A 19,014-nucleotide genomic window follows, 5' to 3' on the forward strand; every position below is an offset into this window, starting at 1 on the left:
ACTACAACTGTCGAACCTGACAATATTAACCTTCAATGTAAGTAGATGTGGAATTAAGAATAGTAAATCTACACTTGCCTATATGTACTTACTGTGACAATAGAATGATAGATATTCTACAGTCAGTATTGTTGCAGATAGATATTTTGTACCCTGTAAGTTTGACATACAACCTGCTTAGTGCTGTAAGTAAAAAATAGCACCACCAACACCAATCCCCAACCTGCTCTAAAGAAACAGAATAGCAGTGACAGCTCTGGTGTACACTGGGTGGCATTATGTTAACTTAAATGTATCTGAAACACACAGTAGCAGCAGGAGCACTAACATTTTATATTTTATTTTGCGGTATTGCCGTTTAGAGGGCACACGTTTGTACCTCTATTTTGAGCTGCAAATGGAATTGTTCAGCTTTATTCCACTGTATAAATGTGAAAGATCTTTGCAAAAAATACAATGTTGTCTTTAATTCAAAAATAAAATGTATGTTTTTTTTTCCAGCGAGCTCACATTAAGAAAAGAGCAAAGAAATGGGAGAAGGAAGACACAGAAAAATTAGTAGTTGGACAATAGGGTTAAATAGAGGTGACACACTTTTAAACAGAAACATCTTTAGAAGTGCTGTGGCCAACACATTGCTTTGTTTTACTGTCCAATGGGGGTTTGGGGTGCAGCCAAGCATGGCGAGGTCTGCCCCCTGGGCAGATTGGGAGGGGGAGGGGCTGGCCGGCGAGCGGCCATTTTGAAGCTTTGGGCTACATTGGGTCTAGCCCAATTAGCCCAATTTCGGCAGTTTAGCCCAAAGGGTATTTAGTTAGTTTTCGCGCATTCCCAGCCACCATTTTCGGTTTGGTGACCTGGTGGCTGGGAGCGCTGTGGAAGTCAGGTTTTTGTCGCGGCCTTTTACACACACAGAAAATTGGTTTTGTGTCGGCTTGCCCTCTCCCAAAAGCGAGTAAAATCTATTGAGTCATGAATTTATATTCTTCTTTTCACCTACAAACATAAATTATTATAACGGGCAACATAAATGAAAGTTCATATGAACTGAGCACCTAAATTGCGCCCGCTCAGTCTATTTCATAATCCTCTTCGTCGTCCTCCACGTGGGCTCTGACCGTTTCCTGCACGTGGCCCTTCGCTGGCTTCCTGTCCTCTTTCCCTTTCTTGCTGACGTAGTAGTACAGCTGCTCGCAGTGCTGCAGGATCCTTCGAGAAGACATCCATGTCTCCCCTTGGCATTCCTCCGGGTGGGCGCACTGCCCGCTCTTCACGTCCATTCCTTTCTCTGTCAGGAGTTTTTTCACTTTCAACAAGTCGCACGTGCAGTTCCAGGGGTTTCCATCCAGGTACAGGTGCCGGAGGCGAGGCAAACACTCGAGCGCCTTGCGGTCCAAAGCGGAGATCTTGTTGTTTCGTAGGTTTAAGACCTGTAATTGCTTCAGGTGCTTCAGCTCCTGTTCCTCGATTTCCTCGATATAGTTGCCTTTCAAATCCAGCCTCGCTAGTGTATCAGGAAGTCTGAAAAATAAAATACGAATAACATTAATATTGAAAGCAAATCAGTCGCTAACAGTAGAAAAGGAAGGAGGCTATCATTGGTTGAATCTTTTCGGGGGCTCAAGTCATGATGACGTTTCCTGACAATAGGTGAAATTCTGCGCTCCCCATGTGCAACCCCAAGTGCAAGGCGGGTCAAAATCCATAGGCCAGAGAAAATACGTACTATTTTCGATTGCCCTGACTGAAGCCTTGCTACATCTTAGAAAACAATGGGCCAAGCAATTCGATATCTATAGTGAAGAAGAACATTTTGTTCATGTCAACTATTTCTATACATGCCTTTTTTTTTTACACCATGCCAGTTTTAATATCCGAAGTTGCCTGTAATTACATCATCTAGTTAACTTCTAATGATGACATGTCACTTTTTATCTTGTCAGTTACCTCGAGATACAAAAATCTGAATGTCAAAAAATGTAATTATTTATTTACTTTAAGATTAAAAGACAAAGATATGGGAAGATGAGTACAACCAGTGCCCCCCCAGAAATTAAGCATTAACAAAACCAGTAGTTCTTGGTTGAATGTCCTTACGGAGGCAACATCAGCACACAGAGAAAGGAATCACAGGAGGAGACAGAGAGGGCTATCGGGGCTATAGTTGTCAATTAGTCCCTCTTGTAGCTCAAAGCAAACACTTACATGAAGGAAGAAGGATGTGCCCAGAAAACCAGTAGCGTTAGGTGAGAGAGGACTGCTCCACTGGACTAAGCCAAGACAAGACTGACGAAGCCTCAAGCCAATGGCTGAAAGAGGCTGATTGAAGAAAGCCAATTGTTTAAAAGGGTGGACCCAAAGCCCATTCAATGTATATTGTTAGGAACAGGTCTGTTTGAGATGTGTGCTGTCATAACTAATAAAAGGTTTGGAATGGATCAGGTAAGAACTAATTTTTTAAGGGTAAATAAAATGAACAATGAAATCTGAAATTTACCTCAGATGTTAAAAAAAGTCTAAATTGATTGGCAAATTAATGATAAAAATAGGAGCCCAAAATCAATTTACATTACTATTTAACATAAAAGTACTTGTAATATTTATTTTATAGTTAAATACACTTTTAAAATGTCCCTTTTATGCCGCCATGTGGAGCTATCTACCCCGACTGTGGAGCCTTCCAATGGTGAAGTATAGCGAAAATAAAATTAAAAAAATGAATATTTAACTCCAACATAAATATTAAAATATATTTTTCATAACATAATTTCTTGTTTTTTGCAGCAGAAATAATTAACTGTGACTTATTAACTGTACAGCAAGGGCAGTATATTCCTTAGATCCTGCACCCTTTCGCCCTACCCCCAACAAAATATTTAAATATGCGTATTAGTGGGTGTTTGCAGTCCTGGTCTATTGTAGGTCTGTATTTTGTTGTCGAATAGTGACCCAGATAGATTAGGCCTTTTGATTATGATGCCTCTGTAGGATGCCCATGAACCCCATATTTTCATGTGTTTTAGGGGCATCTTTGAGTTTTTGTAAATCGGTTGTTCCCTAGTGATGCACCAATCCAATCCCCTTTTCCATGACGGTGGAGTGTCAAGTTCCCATTGTCGTGCTGTGTCCCAGTTAGCCACAAGTCCCAACCAAAACATATATATTTTTTATATTGAATATCAGTATAAACTCATTTCATATATTTGTTTTATATGAAGAACAAAAAAATGTTACAGCACTATTAACTTATTTAAAAAAATATTTTTCATTAATGAAAATATATTACATTAAATTCAAATTATTTTTCCAAATTTAAATTAAACAAATGCATTCCCACTTAAGTGAAATAAATAATATACATTAATCATTATTAAAAGATATGTATGGAGTTAAGTTAAATTAATTTAATTAAAATTATTGTTACATACATTTTTAAACTCAAAATAATAAATATGTACTATTATATATTTATTTATTATTACATTATTATACTTTATACTTTTAACTATGTTAAATAATTTAATTGTATTTATCATTATTTCCCGTGGGGTTTTATTTTAGATCCTTAACTCCATTATCTTCTATGGGACAAAGATTTTATGAAATGCCAAAAGTAGTAAATTTAATCAAAAGTGCAAATTATTTAAAAGTATCCTTTATGTCTCAGGCCCAGTATTAACTGGGTGCAATAACATCTCCGCAACTCATGAGATATGAGTTACTTCTGTTACAGCATACTTAGCACTCCTAATAGGGCCTTTAGTCTCCCTAACGATGCACTCTCTGTCCCATTCAAAGAGGTCTACAGTTTGTGAGTTAATTATGCAGCTCACTACAGGAGGAGTCCGCTCTTGTGAACTTCCACCAACTCATGCCCATATGATAAAGGGATCTTGTGAATGGATTGTGGTATGTACAGGCCCGGTTCTAGCAGGGGGGCCGGGTGGGCCAGGCCCACCCAAACATGACCTTTGGCCCACCCAATCACGGCAGAAGAGGCAACAAAGAAGGCAACTCTTAATTGCTTCCTCAATTTCAATGTCGAAATGTTTTTTCCACTGTCTTTAAAACTGAAATTGAGTGGTGTGTTTTGGGGGTAGAGGTGGGTGAGAAAATAAATTAACAGGGAGAGCCGAGTTAAGGCTATGGCTTGGCTCTGAGAGCCCATGCACAAGCTGAGCCCTGAAAATGTGTGCTATATGAAACATACAACAAACATCATGTAAAATATGATACAGTCTCTTCAAAATTCTCATTTTTGTATTTTTTAACACATGGAAGCTTTGACATTAATTTCGTAATATAGTGCTGCACTGAGAAGTACTTATTAAAAGTGATAGTTTTTAAACATGAGCTTACAGTCATTCCTACCCCGTTCTTACACTGGTAACAATGTCATTAGTGAAGGAAGAGGCAAGACATTTGTCTCGTGGACCTTGAATGTGGCCCAGATTATTGTAGAGCAACAATAGTCTACTAAAACATAGGTTTTTGTATAGTTGTTTTCCTGATTCATGTATTTGAATGTGCTTTCATGCGCAAATATGAAGAAAAATTAGTTTTGGTGAAATAAAATATTTGTCCAAGCTCACACAATTTAAGTGGGGAGGCTCAATTTATCCAGGTTTTATTTATTCACTTTGTACAAATCAGCCTCTAAATGGCTGTTTGGCTATCCTTTTTATGTTAATGCTTTGTTTTGACCACATTGTGCAGTTTTCTGCTGTTTTTATATAGTGTGAACTCGACCTGGAGATACTGAAACACTTTACATGAACACCGGTTACATTATACAAGGTCACATTCCTTTATTTTAGGCATTGGAAATCTGCCCAGATTCACAGGATGTTGAGCCAACGCCGAGACTTGAACCTAGCGTGTTCAGTTCCAAAGTTGGAAGCTCTCACTGTAATGCCACATCCAGGGTGGATTGAGGGTGGTAGGCAGAAGGTACATGAAAGCTTGGCTCATTTAAGGCTTGAAGTTCCAATAGGACCTAAAGCTGAACCAGGCTTCAGGCTCAAGCCCAGATCAAGCTTTTAGAGCCAGTCTTCCTAGTGCAAAAGGTCAAAGCTTAGATGTGGTAACATGGACCTCCTTAACCTTAAACTACTATTACACTCTGCTTGGAACCTTGGTGCTGGTGCTAAAGCCTGGCCCGCTGGAAATTATAAGAGTTAGGCTGTTGAGTATAGACATGAGCTCTTACTATATTCAATGTTTCAAGTTTGAAGGTGATTTTACTAATGTTTTTTACGGGAATAATGAGAGTGGAGCTGGATGGTGGCTGATATAGGGCTGAGCCCTTCCGATCGGAATCGGACCCTATGAGTGTAAAGGTACTACTAGTAACTTATTAGACCTAGGTAGTGCCTCTGACACAGGGAAAAGTGAAAAAGTTTATTGAAATTTATAAAAATGTAGGAAATTTTTTTTAATGGTAAATATTAATGGAAAATAATTTCATATATTGTTTCTACACCTTCAACAAATTAAAAATGTTACAGCACTATTATCTCAAATGTGTATTACAAATTAATATATATTTATATTTGACGACAATGGAGGAATAAATATATCATAAGCACCTAATCTGGGTCTGTGTCCGTCACTAGTTTCCTGCAATTTTGGATTTTCGCCGGAAAGAAGTTATATATATATATATTAACATAAAATAAAATGTATATATATTTCTTAATAATATATGCATAAATATGTACATAAATTTTAACATTATTTCCTATGGGATTTTAATTTAAGTCTCTGCCTGAATTCATTCATTTAAAAGCTTTATTCTGTTTTCATATATTGAAAACCATAAAAGTACAGCATATAAAAATACTCAATTGATCTACACACAATACACAATTAAAATGATTGGCGTAATAAAAGCCTAAATATTTAAAAGACAGTATTTCAACGCCCACTCGGTGGCAGACTGCTCAATGATCAAAGTATTTCCTAATACGCTAGACATGGCATAAATAACTGTAAATGGCAGAACATACTTTGACTGATACTAGTTGCTGAAGAAAAGTTAATGCAGGAACACAATTTCTGAACAAGTATCTCCTCAGTAAATACTTCATAAAACGAGTTCTAGGCCAGTCATAAAAAAGAAAAAAAGAAAACATTACAAAGAGTACACCATCAGTTGACAGTTTATCACATGGGCATGTGCCCAACTTTTGTGACCATTCATTAAAGTGAGGAAATGACACCAGGTGGTGTACCATGTTGATGGAGAGAGGGATGTGGAGATTTATGATTTAATAATGGAACTGATCACATAAACGTTTTATTGATACATTTCTTCTTGAGGGATTGTCAACTGCTGCTTACAGCCCACAATTCTCCAGGATTGCTAACTGCCCTTGTCAAAACAGGAAGAAACAACTTTTAAGCATGGTCCAGCCCTCCCCTTGTGACTGCTCAGTCTGAGTGTAGTCAATGGGAGGTTGAGGCTGAGAACAAGAAATGTTGAGAGGATTTGAAGAAGGGCTGGTGGTAGTGCTATCACAGAAAATCAAAAGCTTTTCTCGCTGGCGCACAATACGCCGCTGTAAACTGCAGTACCCTGCACCCTGTGTCTCTCAGCACCTCTGGGGTCCTGCCAAGTTCAACCTTGTTTAAGGTGAGCTCTGCCAGAACTAGCTGTTCCCCTCCGCCTGCACTCTTGAGCCGAAGAGAGACAGGTACTGCCAGATGCATGGAGAGAGAGAAAATAACATAGGGCTTTAGCATCTTTAAATAACTCACCCATATTGATATAGGATTCCATTAATAAGCAAGCAGATATTGCTTTAAACTTTTGCGCTTGTATGACAGAAAAAAACAACTTGAGGGACACTGTCATGGTGAACCGCAGTTACTCCATCATATACGCAACTTCTGCAGCATCGCAAGTCTTAGAAAGGAGGTCAACTGATGAAAGGAAGTCCATCAACCTTTCTTGGTCTACTTTAAAGCCAATTTCAAAGATTATAGTGAAGAGGGTAGGAAAAGGAGACAGCTCATTGAAAACAAATATTACGGATTGTCACACTATCTCTGAAAAAACTGTAATTACTCCCTGTATGTGATAATGTACGGGCAGCAAGGAGAATCAAAGCTGGAGCCAGAAGAGCATGGTTAGAGAAGCTGGAAGATTGTACTTGCCCAATGAGGAACCCTAACGCCACTGAATGGAGTGCAACCCTAGGAAACATTACATAGGACACGGACAAAACAACATTTTCTCTTATATGTCTATTGTTGTAATAACAGGTGATATTGCACAGAGTTCAGTCTTATGTTCAATCCATCAATTTCTGATAGCCATGCCCATGAACATTAACAAATACATTCACTACCATGACAGTACACATGCATTACAGGATGTAAAAGAACACTTCTACAGTACAACAAACTTCCCCAGTTTGATTTGAGTCACAGATGGACAACATGACCAGCAGCAGAAACACTGAACACATCCCAAAGAGATAGGGACTACACTTATTGAACATGCAGATGAATTGTGATGTATGATTCATCATTACATATGGTCAAGTAACCAGCCTGCATACAAAACGCATTTATTTTCAGACACACTGACATTCGCCAGCAGCTATGGATGTTTAGATTGAAAAAAATATAAGCACAATATCACTATGTACGGCAACACAATTGATTCTATTCACAGGAAGAGTGCCTATGAGATATTTAGGTGAATCCTTATATCCTATCTACACCCCAGCGTTGCAAGGCAGGACTTGAACAACATTGCTCACTGCAGAACAACAGATTTGATAGAATGAACATTTGGCCTTCTGAAAGGAAGATTCAGGTTCTTCCGCAATTCTGGTGTGACGCTGAAATACAGCCAGTCATCTACTGCATGATAATTGCCACATGTGCATCGGACATTAAACTTGAGATGGAGGTGGAAGTGGAGGAAGATGACAATCCTTAGAGAGTAGATGTACATGATGGTAATGAGGCCATGGAAGAAAGTTGCGATAGGAATGAAGTAACATACAATTATTTTTGAGGTAAGTCAACTACAGCGGATTGATGCAGACATATGTTTTAACTTCAACTGCTATTTTAGAAATAAAAACAACACCAGTTGTTGTGAAAAGAAATTAGATCAAGGTCAGAATAATAAAGGACATCCCAGCTGCAAATTAAAGACTACCAACAGTGGTATCTGAACTCCTAGTGCCATCACTGCTCCCTATGTCAATGTTCAGTGGGCCCCACATTCTTCTCATGGCTTTCAATGCAGCTCCTAATGTAGTGGCTGGTGGCTAGAAGGGGAAGGGTGGCATGCTGACTATACTCAGTAGGAGTGTGGAGGGTTATGTGGCCTGCCAGCAAAGGATGCAAACTGGCCTATGGCAGTAGTAACCTACAACAATCCTCTCACAAGGTCACTCCTGCCATTTATGAAGGCTTAATGAATTCTGACAGTTATCTAGCTGAGCGTGGTAGTGTTGTGAGCAGGTCTTCTGAAACATTCCAATGGACACCTTCTTGTGTGTAGATCAGGCTTGCTACCTCCAAGTTACACTGCTGAATCCAGAATGGAGACTGAAGGAAGAGTGGAAATGGTGACAGAATAAAGAACATTTTGGTTCTTGAAGGAAGGAAAGCTGACAGTAAGAAACCATTAAGAATACAGGAAGATCCATTGCACACTCCAGGATCCGTGTAATTGACAAAGGAAGCAAACTGGATGTCTTTTGGAGTGAGCAATGAGCCAACACTTAAATTGCAATGTACCCAACAGACAAGTCTTCTTATGTATTGTTAGATGCGGGATGACCCAGAACAGGAAATAGGAAAAGAACAGGAAGTTATTTTCCTACATTATGGATTGGGAATGTTCTTTTAGATGTATAACATAAGGTAAGTTTACGCAAGGTAATATCTAGCATGGATAATGACTAAACTAAAAGGAGAGGATTAGGATTGACCAATGCCAGTTGTGATATACCTAAACTGCAACAACTGGGTTAAGTACATTTAATACTGGGACAGAGAAAATGCCCTCTTGATTCTGGCCTAATGATCTACACTGGAATCTCCTGCAAGAGTCAAGGGACAAAACAGGAATGCCTGCAGAGAAATGTCTCAGCCGGTCACAGCTTATTCTGCAACATGGGAGTTGAATTGTGTTGCACCAAAACCGCTGAACAGAGGAGTCCGCACAGTCCCAAACCGAGTTGCAAAGCAGAACACCTTTCTAGATGGCAAAAGACCACATTGAAGAATGCCACCTTTGGAAGCAAGACTAAAGTTAGTTACATTCTTCAATCTCCATCTTTGCCTAATCATCTTGCCTGAACCTGTATATGTAACAGGTAGTGGACCTGTTTAACTCATGAACAGACTGCCTGTGTGAACTTTCTGTGGTAGCATTTGGGAATGTGGAGAAACCTCTCTGCTGTCTCGGCCAACACTTGCTCTATGCCTCTCATAAGCGCGCTCATCTTGCATTGATGTCTTAATATCTGCTTGAAGGAAGGAAGCTATAGCATCAGCAGGTGGGACTACCAGTGTAGTTGAATACACACATCTGCTGCTTCTGTACATGAAGTGTTTTCTTTTCAAATGCACCTATGTGTGTTTAATACTGAAACGTTGCTACTGTAGTCTTAAAACCTGGGTGGTGGCATGGCAGGTTACACCTTGGTGGGTCACTCTGGGTAATGGTCTAGGTTGCACAACATCCTGACTCGACTGGGCTTTGACCTGAGACTTGTGTATTGATTACTACAAGTTGCACTGTGATGTCCTTCATGGCCTCACCTTCCTGCACGCACTCATGCACTAATCTCACTGAGGAAAACGCAAAATGCCATTGAAATTGTAAATGTCAGTATAAGACGCAGGCTGCATTCATGTGCACAATGCATGTGTTACATCATAGAAATTAAGGCAGAAATAATCTTAGAAAGCCGTTATGTTTTGTTAACTATGTATATTTTAAACTAGATGCTCTGATGCTATCACATTGTGGAGTGGTGAATTACTGAAAACATGACATGCTGCTATCATGGGTATATTGTTTCGACTTTAATTAGGGTTTATGTTGCCATCAAGGCCATGCTATGTGTAGGGATGAAGGACTCTTGTCGCAGTGTCCACCTGTTCCTCATTTGATCATTCTTGTAGACCTGTCATTCTGAATAGTGTAACACCTGCAGTTTCATGCACTGCTATCTCTTTGAATCCGGTGAATTCATCCTCTTCGACCAATCCACGTATCGCTGAGGGTGAGATGGAAACTACTATTGACCTTTTGCCTGTTTTGCCTCGATCCTCATCCAACGATGACGTCAAGTATACTTACCCTGCGGATGAGTCCCACAGTGAAGTGCCAAACAGCCCTTGACAACATCAAGCTGATGCTGCACTACCACCTTTAATGAACATGGGTGCAAGCGGTTATTTTGGGGACCGTGCAAGCTTCTCTCATGACTCTTCATCCTCATCTTCCACTTTGGCACTTCCACCGACAAAAATAAGTATTTTCATCTCTTGGTTCAAAAAGATTTACCTGGTCCCGCCATTGACCTACATCTGGTTGGTACTTATCCTGATTTTCCTCTTCATGTCGATTGGGTTTGTGACAGTATTTTTCTTGCTCATCAATGGTCAGTATTTGCCAGAACACTCTGTTGTGAACTTGGTTGATGGAATTCTGGCCCCTCATACATCGTCCCATATCATGAAACGTGATCAAACTCTTGTGAACATTTCAGCTTTCCTGGTTGCAGATGGCATCGTTTGGGATAAAGTAGCATTTGAAATTTATGGCCCGACGGAAGTCCTCAAGATCTCATACAGAGGAGATCTAAAACCCTTACGGATAAGTTCACTTGTTTCACAGATTGCAACACGTCCAATTCGGAATCCTATTTCTTTAAATTGCAGTTGTCATCTCTGCCCACATTTTTTCAAACCCACACTAAATTAATCTATTCCAATTCCTTTAGAACTGGATTGGCCACACAGGGTTATGATCACTGCAGAGATACCATTGATTTGAAATCAATTTGAGGCACTAAGGCTTGGCAGTTTCAGAGAACCGAAGCTTTGCATCGTGCCTGCCTAATCCCAACTCAAATATTATTTTTAAATGATACAGTGCACCAAACTACTTGCTTTGGCTTGGCAACTGCCAAAAGTTTGAATATCCCATCCATTCCGTCTTTAGCGGAGTATGACAATTGGCATACACATACAAATGATAAGATTGATGCAATACAAGCTTTGTTTCGAAATGACACTTTCAATGTCTCTGATGTTGACCCGTCCGCATGGTTGGTGTGGCAAACCAATTCAAATGCATGCCAACAGCGTTTTTATAATATAATGCCTGGTTTCACACAGACTAGACGGGATCCTCGTTTTCCACATTCACATTCGGTCACCACATACTCGGTGGGTAAACACTCCACTTTGTCTTCAGTAAAACAACACTTGTCGCTCCTGTCGAGCAACACCAATTTGGCTGATTTTATCTTAGGTCCTATGATTCCTAGAACAAAGAGGTCTATCTATGCAGCTTACAATGAAGTATGGAAACTTTCGCAGATTGAGGCGGCGCTTCGTCTGAGACAAATTGTCAAAGCAAATTTAGAAAAAGTCCTTGCAGTAGTTGACAATAGTATCAATACACTGTCTTCATGCATTCATACCTTGGATAATATTGTTTCATCTGTTATTGATATTGTTCAAAATTATGTATCTGTGTTCTATCATAGTCAAAATCAGTTACGATCAGTGATGCAGTTTGCATGGATGTTACAGACTCTCAAAATGGGAAAAGTCTCTTGGGATTATTTGAAGGCTTCTGCTTTTTTTACCATTAAATCTGACTGATAAACAGAGATTTATGTCCATGAAAGATGCTACATACATGCTATTACACTTTGATTGATTAGAACACTTGCCATTCTTTGTGGGGGAGACAGATTCAGCTGTATGGTTAATTCATGGGGTTATCTGTCTCCAATTTTCACTGTTTCTTTTTAAATTATGTATGAAACATTTCCCAAATGGCCACTTTGAACCCCTAGGTAGTGCATTTCTCCATAAATTATGGTCCATAACTTTCACTTACAGATGGGAGGATAAGGATGTTTTCCTAACGGGGAGGACTGCGATTCCACAGTAGGACATTCCCTAGTATGGAAACAGGTTAAATTGCACGACGCTTGTATAATGTATCCGCGCCTAATCTTGCTTGTGTTTTTTAAAAGAACTCCCGTTCTGGCAATTATTCCTGCTTTTACATTGCTTACTAACAGCAGTTATCTTATTTTGAATACCCTCAATGCTGTGGATTACGGGCAGGAAACCTGTATATAGTAACAGTTTCACAGCGGATTACTTGTTTTAGCAATGTGCTTTTTCCGCCCCCGCATGGGAAAGTAGATAGTTCCATTTGGCCTTCCATTCCGACTTTGAAAACAGATTTCAACAAATTAAGCAGACTCAAAGTGCCATTGTTTCACTCGGCTCGAGAGACCTTCGAATTGCAGGTGGCTAGAACATCTAGCGAGATACACTCACTTCTGAACACAAACCTCCCACTTCACTATGGGGAGCTTATACATCAGATATTTAATGCGTCTGACACCAAAGGTCTTGCTCATTTTTTTAAAATTGTGGGATCCGATCTTGTGACTTCTTTTCAGACGATATTTGGAGTTATACCGGCTTTTATTCATTCTATTTTTTCTAGCATCTTCGTAGGGTTCTCTTTGTTACTGGCGCTAGCTGGGGGAATCCTGATTCTTCTGCTCCTGTTACACAATGGCTGCTTATCTTGTGGTAATGCACAGGCCAATTGCAACTGTTCCGTGACTGAATGCAACAACATTTTGGATGCTTGCCATTAGCAACGCTTAGCGCGAGTTATGGACTAGCTTTTTGCTTTGCCTACTTCACTTGTGTGCAACCTGTGTTCTACTGTCAGCGGTGCCCCTTCTATTGGGTCTGGTGGCTCAGTGGACTAATGTGTCTACTGCAGGGGCCTGTGTTCAAACTCATGGTCACAGGTTCAAATCTCGGTGGGTCCACTCAGCCTTTCATCCATCTGAGGTCGATAAAATGAGTACCATTGAGTTGGGTAACAACAAACATCTGTTAATCATCGCCAAGATACCCGTAGTGGTGAACGTGCGCTTTACAAATAAATATGTTATGTTATGTGTCATTGGGCTTTGGATTTATGCCTCTCCAATACGTCACGTTCAGACCCGGATTATGACCAGTTAATGGGTCCCTTTGTGGCCCATAAGCAGGCCTGTTCTGGGAATGGCTGTATGGCGCGTGCGGCTGCACTTGGAGTCTTGGCTGAGTGGAATATCTGTTGTGCAGCTGCGCAGACCGTCATGCGACGGAGTTTCAGCGAATATCACACAAGTTGCCCAGAAATGTTCTTGGAAGCATGGGATTACGAGGAGCACGTCTGTTCCTTCGGCCTACTTTACTGGATGGCTTCCCTTTTTTCTACTAATGATAGGAATGGCCTTTTGGAACGAATTGCATTCTTAAGTTCACGTACTTCGATGGATTTGCCACCACCTTCTTAAATCATGTTTCCTGTGAAACGACATTTTAAATGGCATACAATTTCTTTTTTTTCTTTCAATTTTTCCAATTTTCTTTTCCTCAAGCGCATATGAACTCTTCTTACCTTTAAACTCTGTTTTGGTCTTTTGTCTATATATTACGACCTTACCAAGGTGAGAGTGTTATATGACCGTTAGGGTCATTGACGACATTGCTAAATTAGCGTGAGCTCTGCTGCCATGATGCTGCTTTTGCGCATGTTACTACATGGCTTTATTTTGCAAGACTTTGTCTGTGCCTTTTCACATGAGAACTGTCTACTTTCTGCGTTCTCTGCCTGTTCCTGGAGTTTAGTCTGAACACGATGTGCAAGGTCAATAACCAATGCCCCTTGTTATTCTGTTCTGGTCAGTCCCTAGCACATAGACAAAAGATGCTAAGATAGCTGCGCTGCTGGAGACTCGTGCTTTAATATTACGGGGATGCATGTTGTTCAACACACACTTGGAGGGGTACCTTTCCAGGGAGAAGAGCTATGCTGATCCTATGATGTAAAACTTCCATCTAGACACTAAGGTATGGGGTCTGCTGACAAAACCCAGATATCCCAGATATCTTATATAATAAACTTCACCTTACCAAGGGGAGGGTGGTTATGCCTTATAGTCGTTATTCCACTGTCTGTATATGATGACATCCCCCTTTATATTCTATGGAATTGTAACAATGCCAATTGTTTTAGGATTATGCATTTTGCTGCTGGTAGTGGCTCGTATACTGCATTATAGAGCACGATAGTTAAAATAAACATTTTGAACTATAACAGTGACTCTAGCAATTCTTATTGTGGTCAAGTACGAGTGAGTGAGCGAAAGGGTATGTCTTGCTACCGCGATTCCTGAGAGAGTCGGGAGTGTTGTGTTCTGGGTTGTCTAATCATTTGTAGCCTAGTGATTATGTAGGAGAACGAATGAGACACTATAGCTAGTCGGTTTTGGGATTTTGGGTACTAAGGTGGTAGGAAGGCTCAGCCTCCATACACTGAGGTCCTGTTTTCCTGCGCATAGTTCTGTGTATGTGCAGAATCCCTGCAACAACCTGGTTGAATTTCAAAAATTAGTTTCTGAAGTTCACGAGCATCATCTCCAACAAAGAATGAGTATTTCGTGACCTTAATATCTTCCCACAGGATGGTGGCTTAATAACCAAAACACATTTCAAAGCTACCGCAAAAAACTCTCCTCCTCTATGACAGGTTCCATCCACGGCACCTACAGGATAATCTCCCTTACAGTCAGTTCTTGCGACTTAGGATAAACTGTTCAAATTTGAAAGATTTTAAGGAACAGGCAGAGGATTTGCGGACAAAATTAGAAAGAAGGAATTACCCGAGCAGGGTAGTGGACAAAGTGCTCAAACGAGCCAGGAATAACCACAGGGACGTTGTTTTGGAACCTGCACCACAGAAACCCAAGGAACCCAAGGAAGGGAGACCAATCTGTATAACAACATTCAACACTGGCTCCAACCAGGTAACCAAGATAATAAATAAACATTGGCCCATACTCAACTGTGGGCACTTGAATTTTCCTAAACCAATGTTCTCGCACAGAAGAGGAAGGAGTTTGCGAGACATGGTGGTGCCATGAAAAACAACAGAAGAGGGGGCACCAAACACTTTACTTCTGCTCTTGATGGGCCATCATCCCTGCAGCCACTGTAGTGTATATCATCTGACCACAAGAAGTAAGAACATCACCTTTAAGAATGACACGGTTTGGGAACAATGTTGTTTTACGAACTGTAACAGCAAAAACTTGATCTATATGATCACCTGCCCATGCAGTCTGCACTACATTGGGGTGCCCACAAGCCCTGTCAAAACACGCATTGGCGAACACAGAAGTAAGGTCAAGTGCAAAAGAGCGACAACCAAAATGTCATCACACTACTTAGAAACAAATCACACAATACTGGACTTACAATGGACAGTCATTGAGCAAGCGAACAATGAGGTGACAATGTTTGAAAAGGAACAGCGCTGGGTGTTCCGCCTCAGCACACATACAAGGGGACTCAATGATGACATACCATGGGGGCTACGAAAGTAGATATCTTATGAGCAATACCCAACAAGCTGTAACCCTTATCCACCCGTGTGAGCAGCAGTACCCCCCATGATGGGTAGCACAGACTCTCGATATTCCCCATGATGGGTTGCACAGACTCTAGATATTGGCACCTCTGTATCCTTTGGGAACCTAGAACGAGAACCAACGGAACCCCCTTGTTGACCACCGTCATAAGATAGTACTCTTTGTTACCGTTTTTAAACATCATGGGATCCTTCGGTTCTCCTATAATCTACTACACTTATAGGAGCGACCTCTAATAATATTTCCAAATTCCTTGATAATCTAGTACACATTTATGAGAGAGCTCCCAAAAATATTATCTGTTGGACACTGGCCTTCTTATAACTAATTTTTATCCTTTCGATCTTAGATAAGCTAGCAGAGCTTAACCACAAACTCACGCCTGCTATAAAAAAACACAATCAGGAAGTAACTCTACAGGGAGGCGGCCATTTTGTGTATGTTAATGTTCTAGTTGCCTCATGCGCATCATACGTGGAAGGCACCACAATCACCTAGAGCCAGTCATGCCACTAAGGGGTAGCCATCTTGTGGGGTTGCATTCTATCACTCAGACACACACACGCACACACTGCGGAAGTTACCGGATTCTTAAACAGATTCTCCACAAACAACCTTTGTTCATCGGAGCCACGGGTAGGCATTGCTTGGGAGAGAGAAGCAGCTTTGACTATGTAAGTACGGCACAACCCCTGGGCAACGAGCATTTCCCAATAACGAGGTGTGGGTTTAAGGGGGCGTGGCTAACCGCCAAACATGGCAGACGTCGTTTAGAGGAGCTCCGAGTCCGGGCAGAAATATCCTGCTGCATTGCCAATCAAAGGGGCCCATCAGGGTCTGCCTGGGGAAGTGGAGCAGCGGCAAGACACAGCCAGGCATGCAATTTGATCGAATGGCCACCACCACCGGCGCGGAGCGAGATCCATGACGTGAGGCCTAATCGGCGGCTGCATCACGCCAGTCGGGTGCGGCCGGAAACTCCGCATGGCTGAGTGGGTCCTAAAGCGTGTATGCCGGGACCCTGCAGAGAACACTGAGGGAAGTGGCACCCCTGCTGCCTACCCACGACTTGTGATAGCTGCCGGTGGGAGGTGATATACTCCGGGAATAGCGTCCGGCCACTGGATCCTTGAGGCTCTTTCCGAGAAAGGCCCCCGAATCTGGAGCATTGTGGCACGCGGGCAGCGCCCTCTACCAGGATTGTGGCAGCTTTTGGGAGGCGCGTAAAGAGCAGAGTGGGACTCCGGTGATGGTCGGCACGAATGACCCGGCCCCTTCCGTGGAGACGGGTAGCCCAGTGCGTGGTCCACCGGGGCCTGGACTTACGACTGCGGTGCGGGAGCTCGGCTTCTAGGGACGTTGCGCAACACTTCAGGTGAGAGCGCCTGGAGGGCACTTGACCCTAATTACCTCCGGCATCTATTGTTGACCCCCAGCTCTCTCGGATGCAACACGGCTCATAGGCCTGGGCATGGATCGGGAGGCAGATGGCTGGAATGAGCGAGGAAGCGGCTGCCTCTGACGAGCTAGTCTTACAACGGCCACATCCCCGGGAGCATGAGCTCTATGGGAGTAGAGCGCCTCCCTGCCCAGGATCACTGTGGGGGGGAGAAGTTCAGGAAAAGACGGCATGACAACTGAGAGGCTATTGAGACCTGTCTTACCACATGTAACACTGTAATATTAATGCAACATCTTACCGGCCTCTAGAAGTGCAGGCAGCAGGGTTACCCTATTAGGAACCAGGGACTGGGGCGCCACAACTGACTTAACGCAGGGGTCCAAAGGGGAACGCAGTGTCGGGGGTTCAATAAGGCCCCACTACTGCCCCCAGTCCATCGGGCAGGGTACGTCGATCATAACAACCGCCTGATCTCTGAGGTTGCCTCTGCCGGGGCATGGGCATTGAACGCCTGAATATAGGAGCACTGTGTCCGACGGTGAGTCAGATCTCCGTACATTTGCAAGTTGGTGCACGCATTGTCTGGGGGTGCGGAAGGGATACACAGAGGAATACCGCATGTTGCCTTGCGCGAGCAGCCAAGACACCTGCCCTGACACAGCAGGCCTAGTCGACTACCATTGAGATATGGAAACGGTCAACAGCCGGGTCACCACTCCCTTGAGAATAGCGGTCGTTGGAAAGGAGTGCATTGGGAAACATGAGGCGCCCAAAGGGAAGCTTCCAGAGGCGTCCACCAGTAATACTCAACAAACGGAAGAGCCAGAACACACTGTGATCCCACCCTCGCTCACTTGTATACCATCCACAAACGAGGAGACCCCCTCGGACAAATTTGATCTAATACTGCAAGAGGTCAGGGAGTCCAGAATGGCCATTGAGCATCAGATCGGAACTCTCACAACCGACTTCACGCTGCTCAAAGTGAATCAAACTAAACTAGCTGACACAGTGAAGGCCCACAGTCTGGTTCTGGACGAGGTCCTGCCTCAGCACAAGGAACACACGTTGCAAATTCAACAACTGTGGAAACAAGTCACAGGCCTGCACGACTGAGTAGAGGATGCAGAAGGAAGGGCCAGACGAAACAACATGCGCGTCATTGGGTTTCCAGAATGCAGCGAGGGCCCTAACACCACAAACTATATGGAGCAGTGGTTTCGAGATCATGTGCCCCCTGACGGACTATCAGACTACTTTTGTGGGGAAAGGGCCCACAGGATACCTATGGGGAGACCCAAAGCGGGTGCTCCGCCGTGACCACTGATAGCCATGATCCTAAACTATAGGGATCGTGACGTGCTGCTCAGGAAAGCGCAAGAACGGACCCAGATACGTTTTGAAAATTGCCGAACATCTTTTTATCCGGATTATACCCTCATGGTCCAGCCACAAAGATCCTCTTTCATGGCTGTAAAAAAGAAACTAAGAGCCATGAACCTTAAAAACGCGCTCTTATTCCCTGCAGACCTGAAAATCATACATGACCAAAAGACATACTTTTTTGAGAGCCCCGAAGATGTAGAAGAATAGATTGAAGTTATGGACCCGACCTCGCTGCCTGGAACCGCATCCCAGAGTATACCTAACAGCCCTAGACGTACGCAGGGCAGGAGATCGCGCTGCAACATGAAGTCAGCCCACAAATCACAGTCAGACAGACCGGCACAGGAACAAGTACAACGGAGCAAGGATATGCAATTTGCGAACGCACCATGTAAATGCAGCACAGTTACACATGCTGTGTTTTTTGTTTGGTCTGGTATAGTTCACCAACCGGGCCTTGTATTAGTAGTTCAGCGAGAGGTTTGGGGTTCTGGCACAAAG

General features: G+C 42.4%; 1 protein-coding gene across 2 annotated transcripts in view; it reads right to left on the bottom strand.

Annotated features, from left to right (window-relative positions):
• Nucleotides 1-260: 260 nt before the first annotated feature.
• LOC146817831 (nephrocan-like) overlaps nt 261-19,014 on the bottom strand; it is a 99,678-nt gene continuing 80,924 nt past the window's right edge. For both annotated transcript variants that reach the window (XM_085609249.1, XM_085609248.1), the window contains exon 3: nt 261-1,521. In XM_085609249.1, coding sequence (XP_085465375.1) covers nt 1,071-1,521 — 451 coding nt within the window. In that variant the 3' untranslated portion in view covers nt 261-1,070. The remainder of the gene's footprint in view (nt 1,522-19,014) is intronic.

This window comes from Triturus cristatus, chromosome 6, assembly GCF_964204655.1.
Source record: "Triturus cristatus chromosome 6, aTriCri1.1, whole genome shotgun sequence".
Lineage (NCBI taxonomy): Eukaryota > Metazoa > Chordata > Amphibia > Caudata > Salamandridae > Triturus > Triturus cristatus.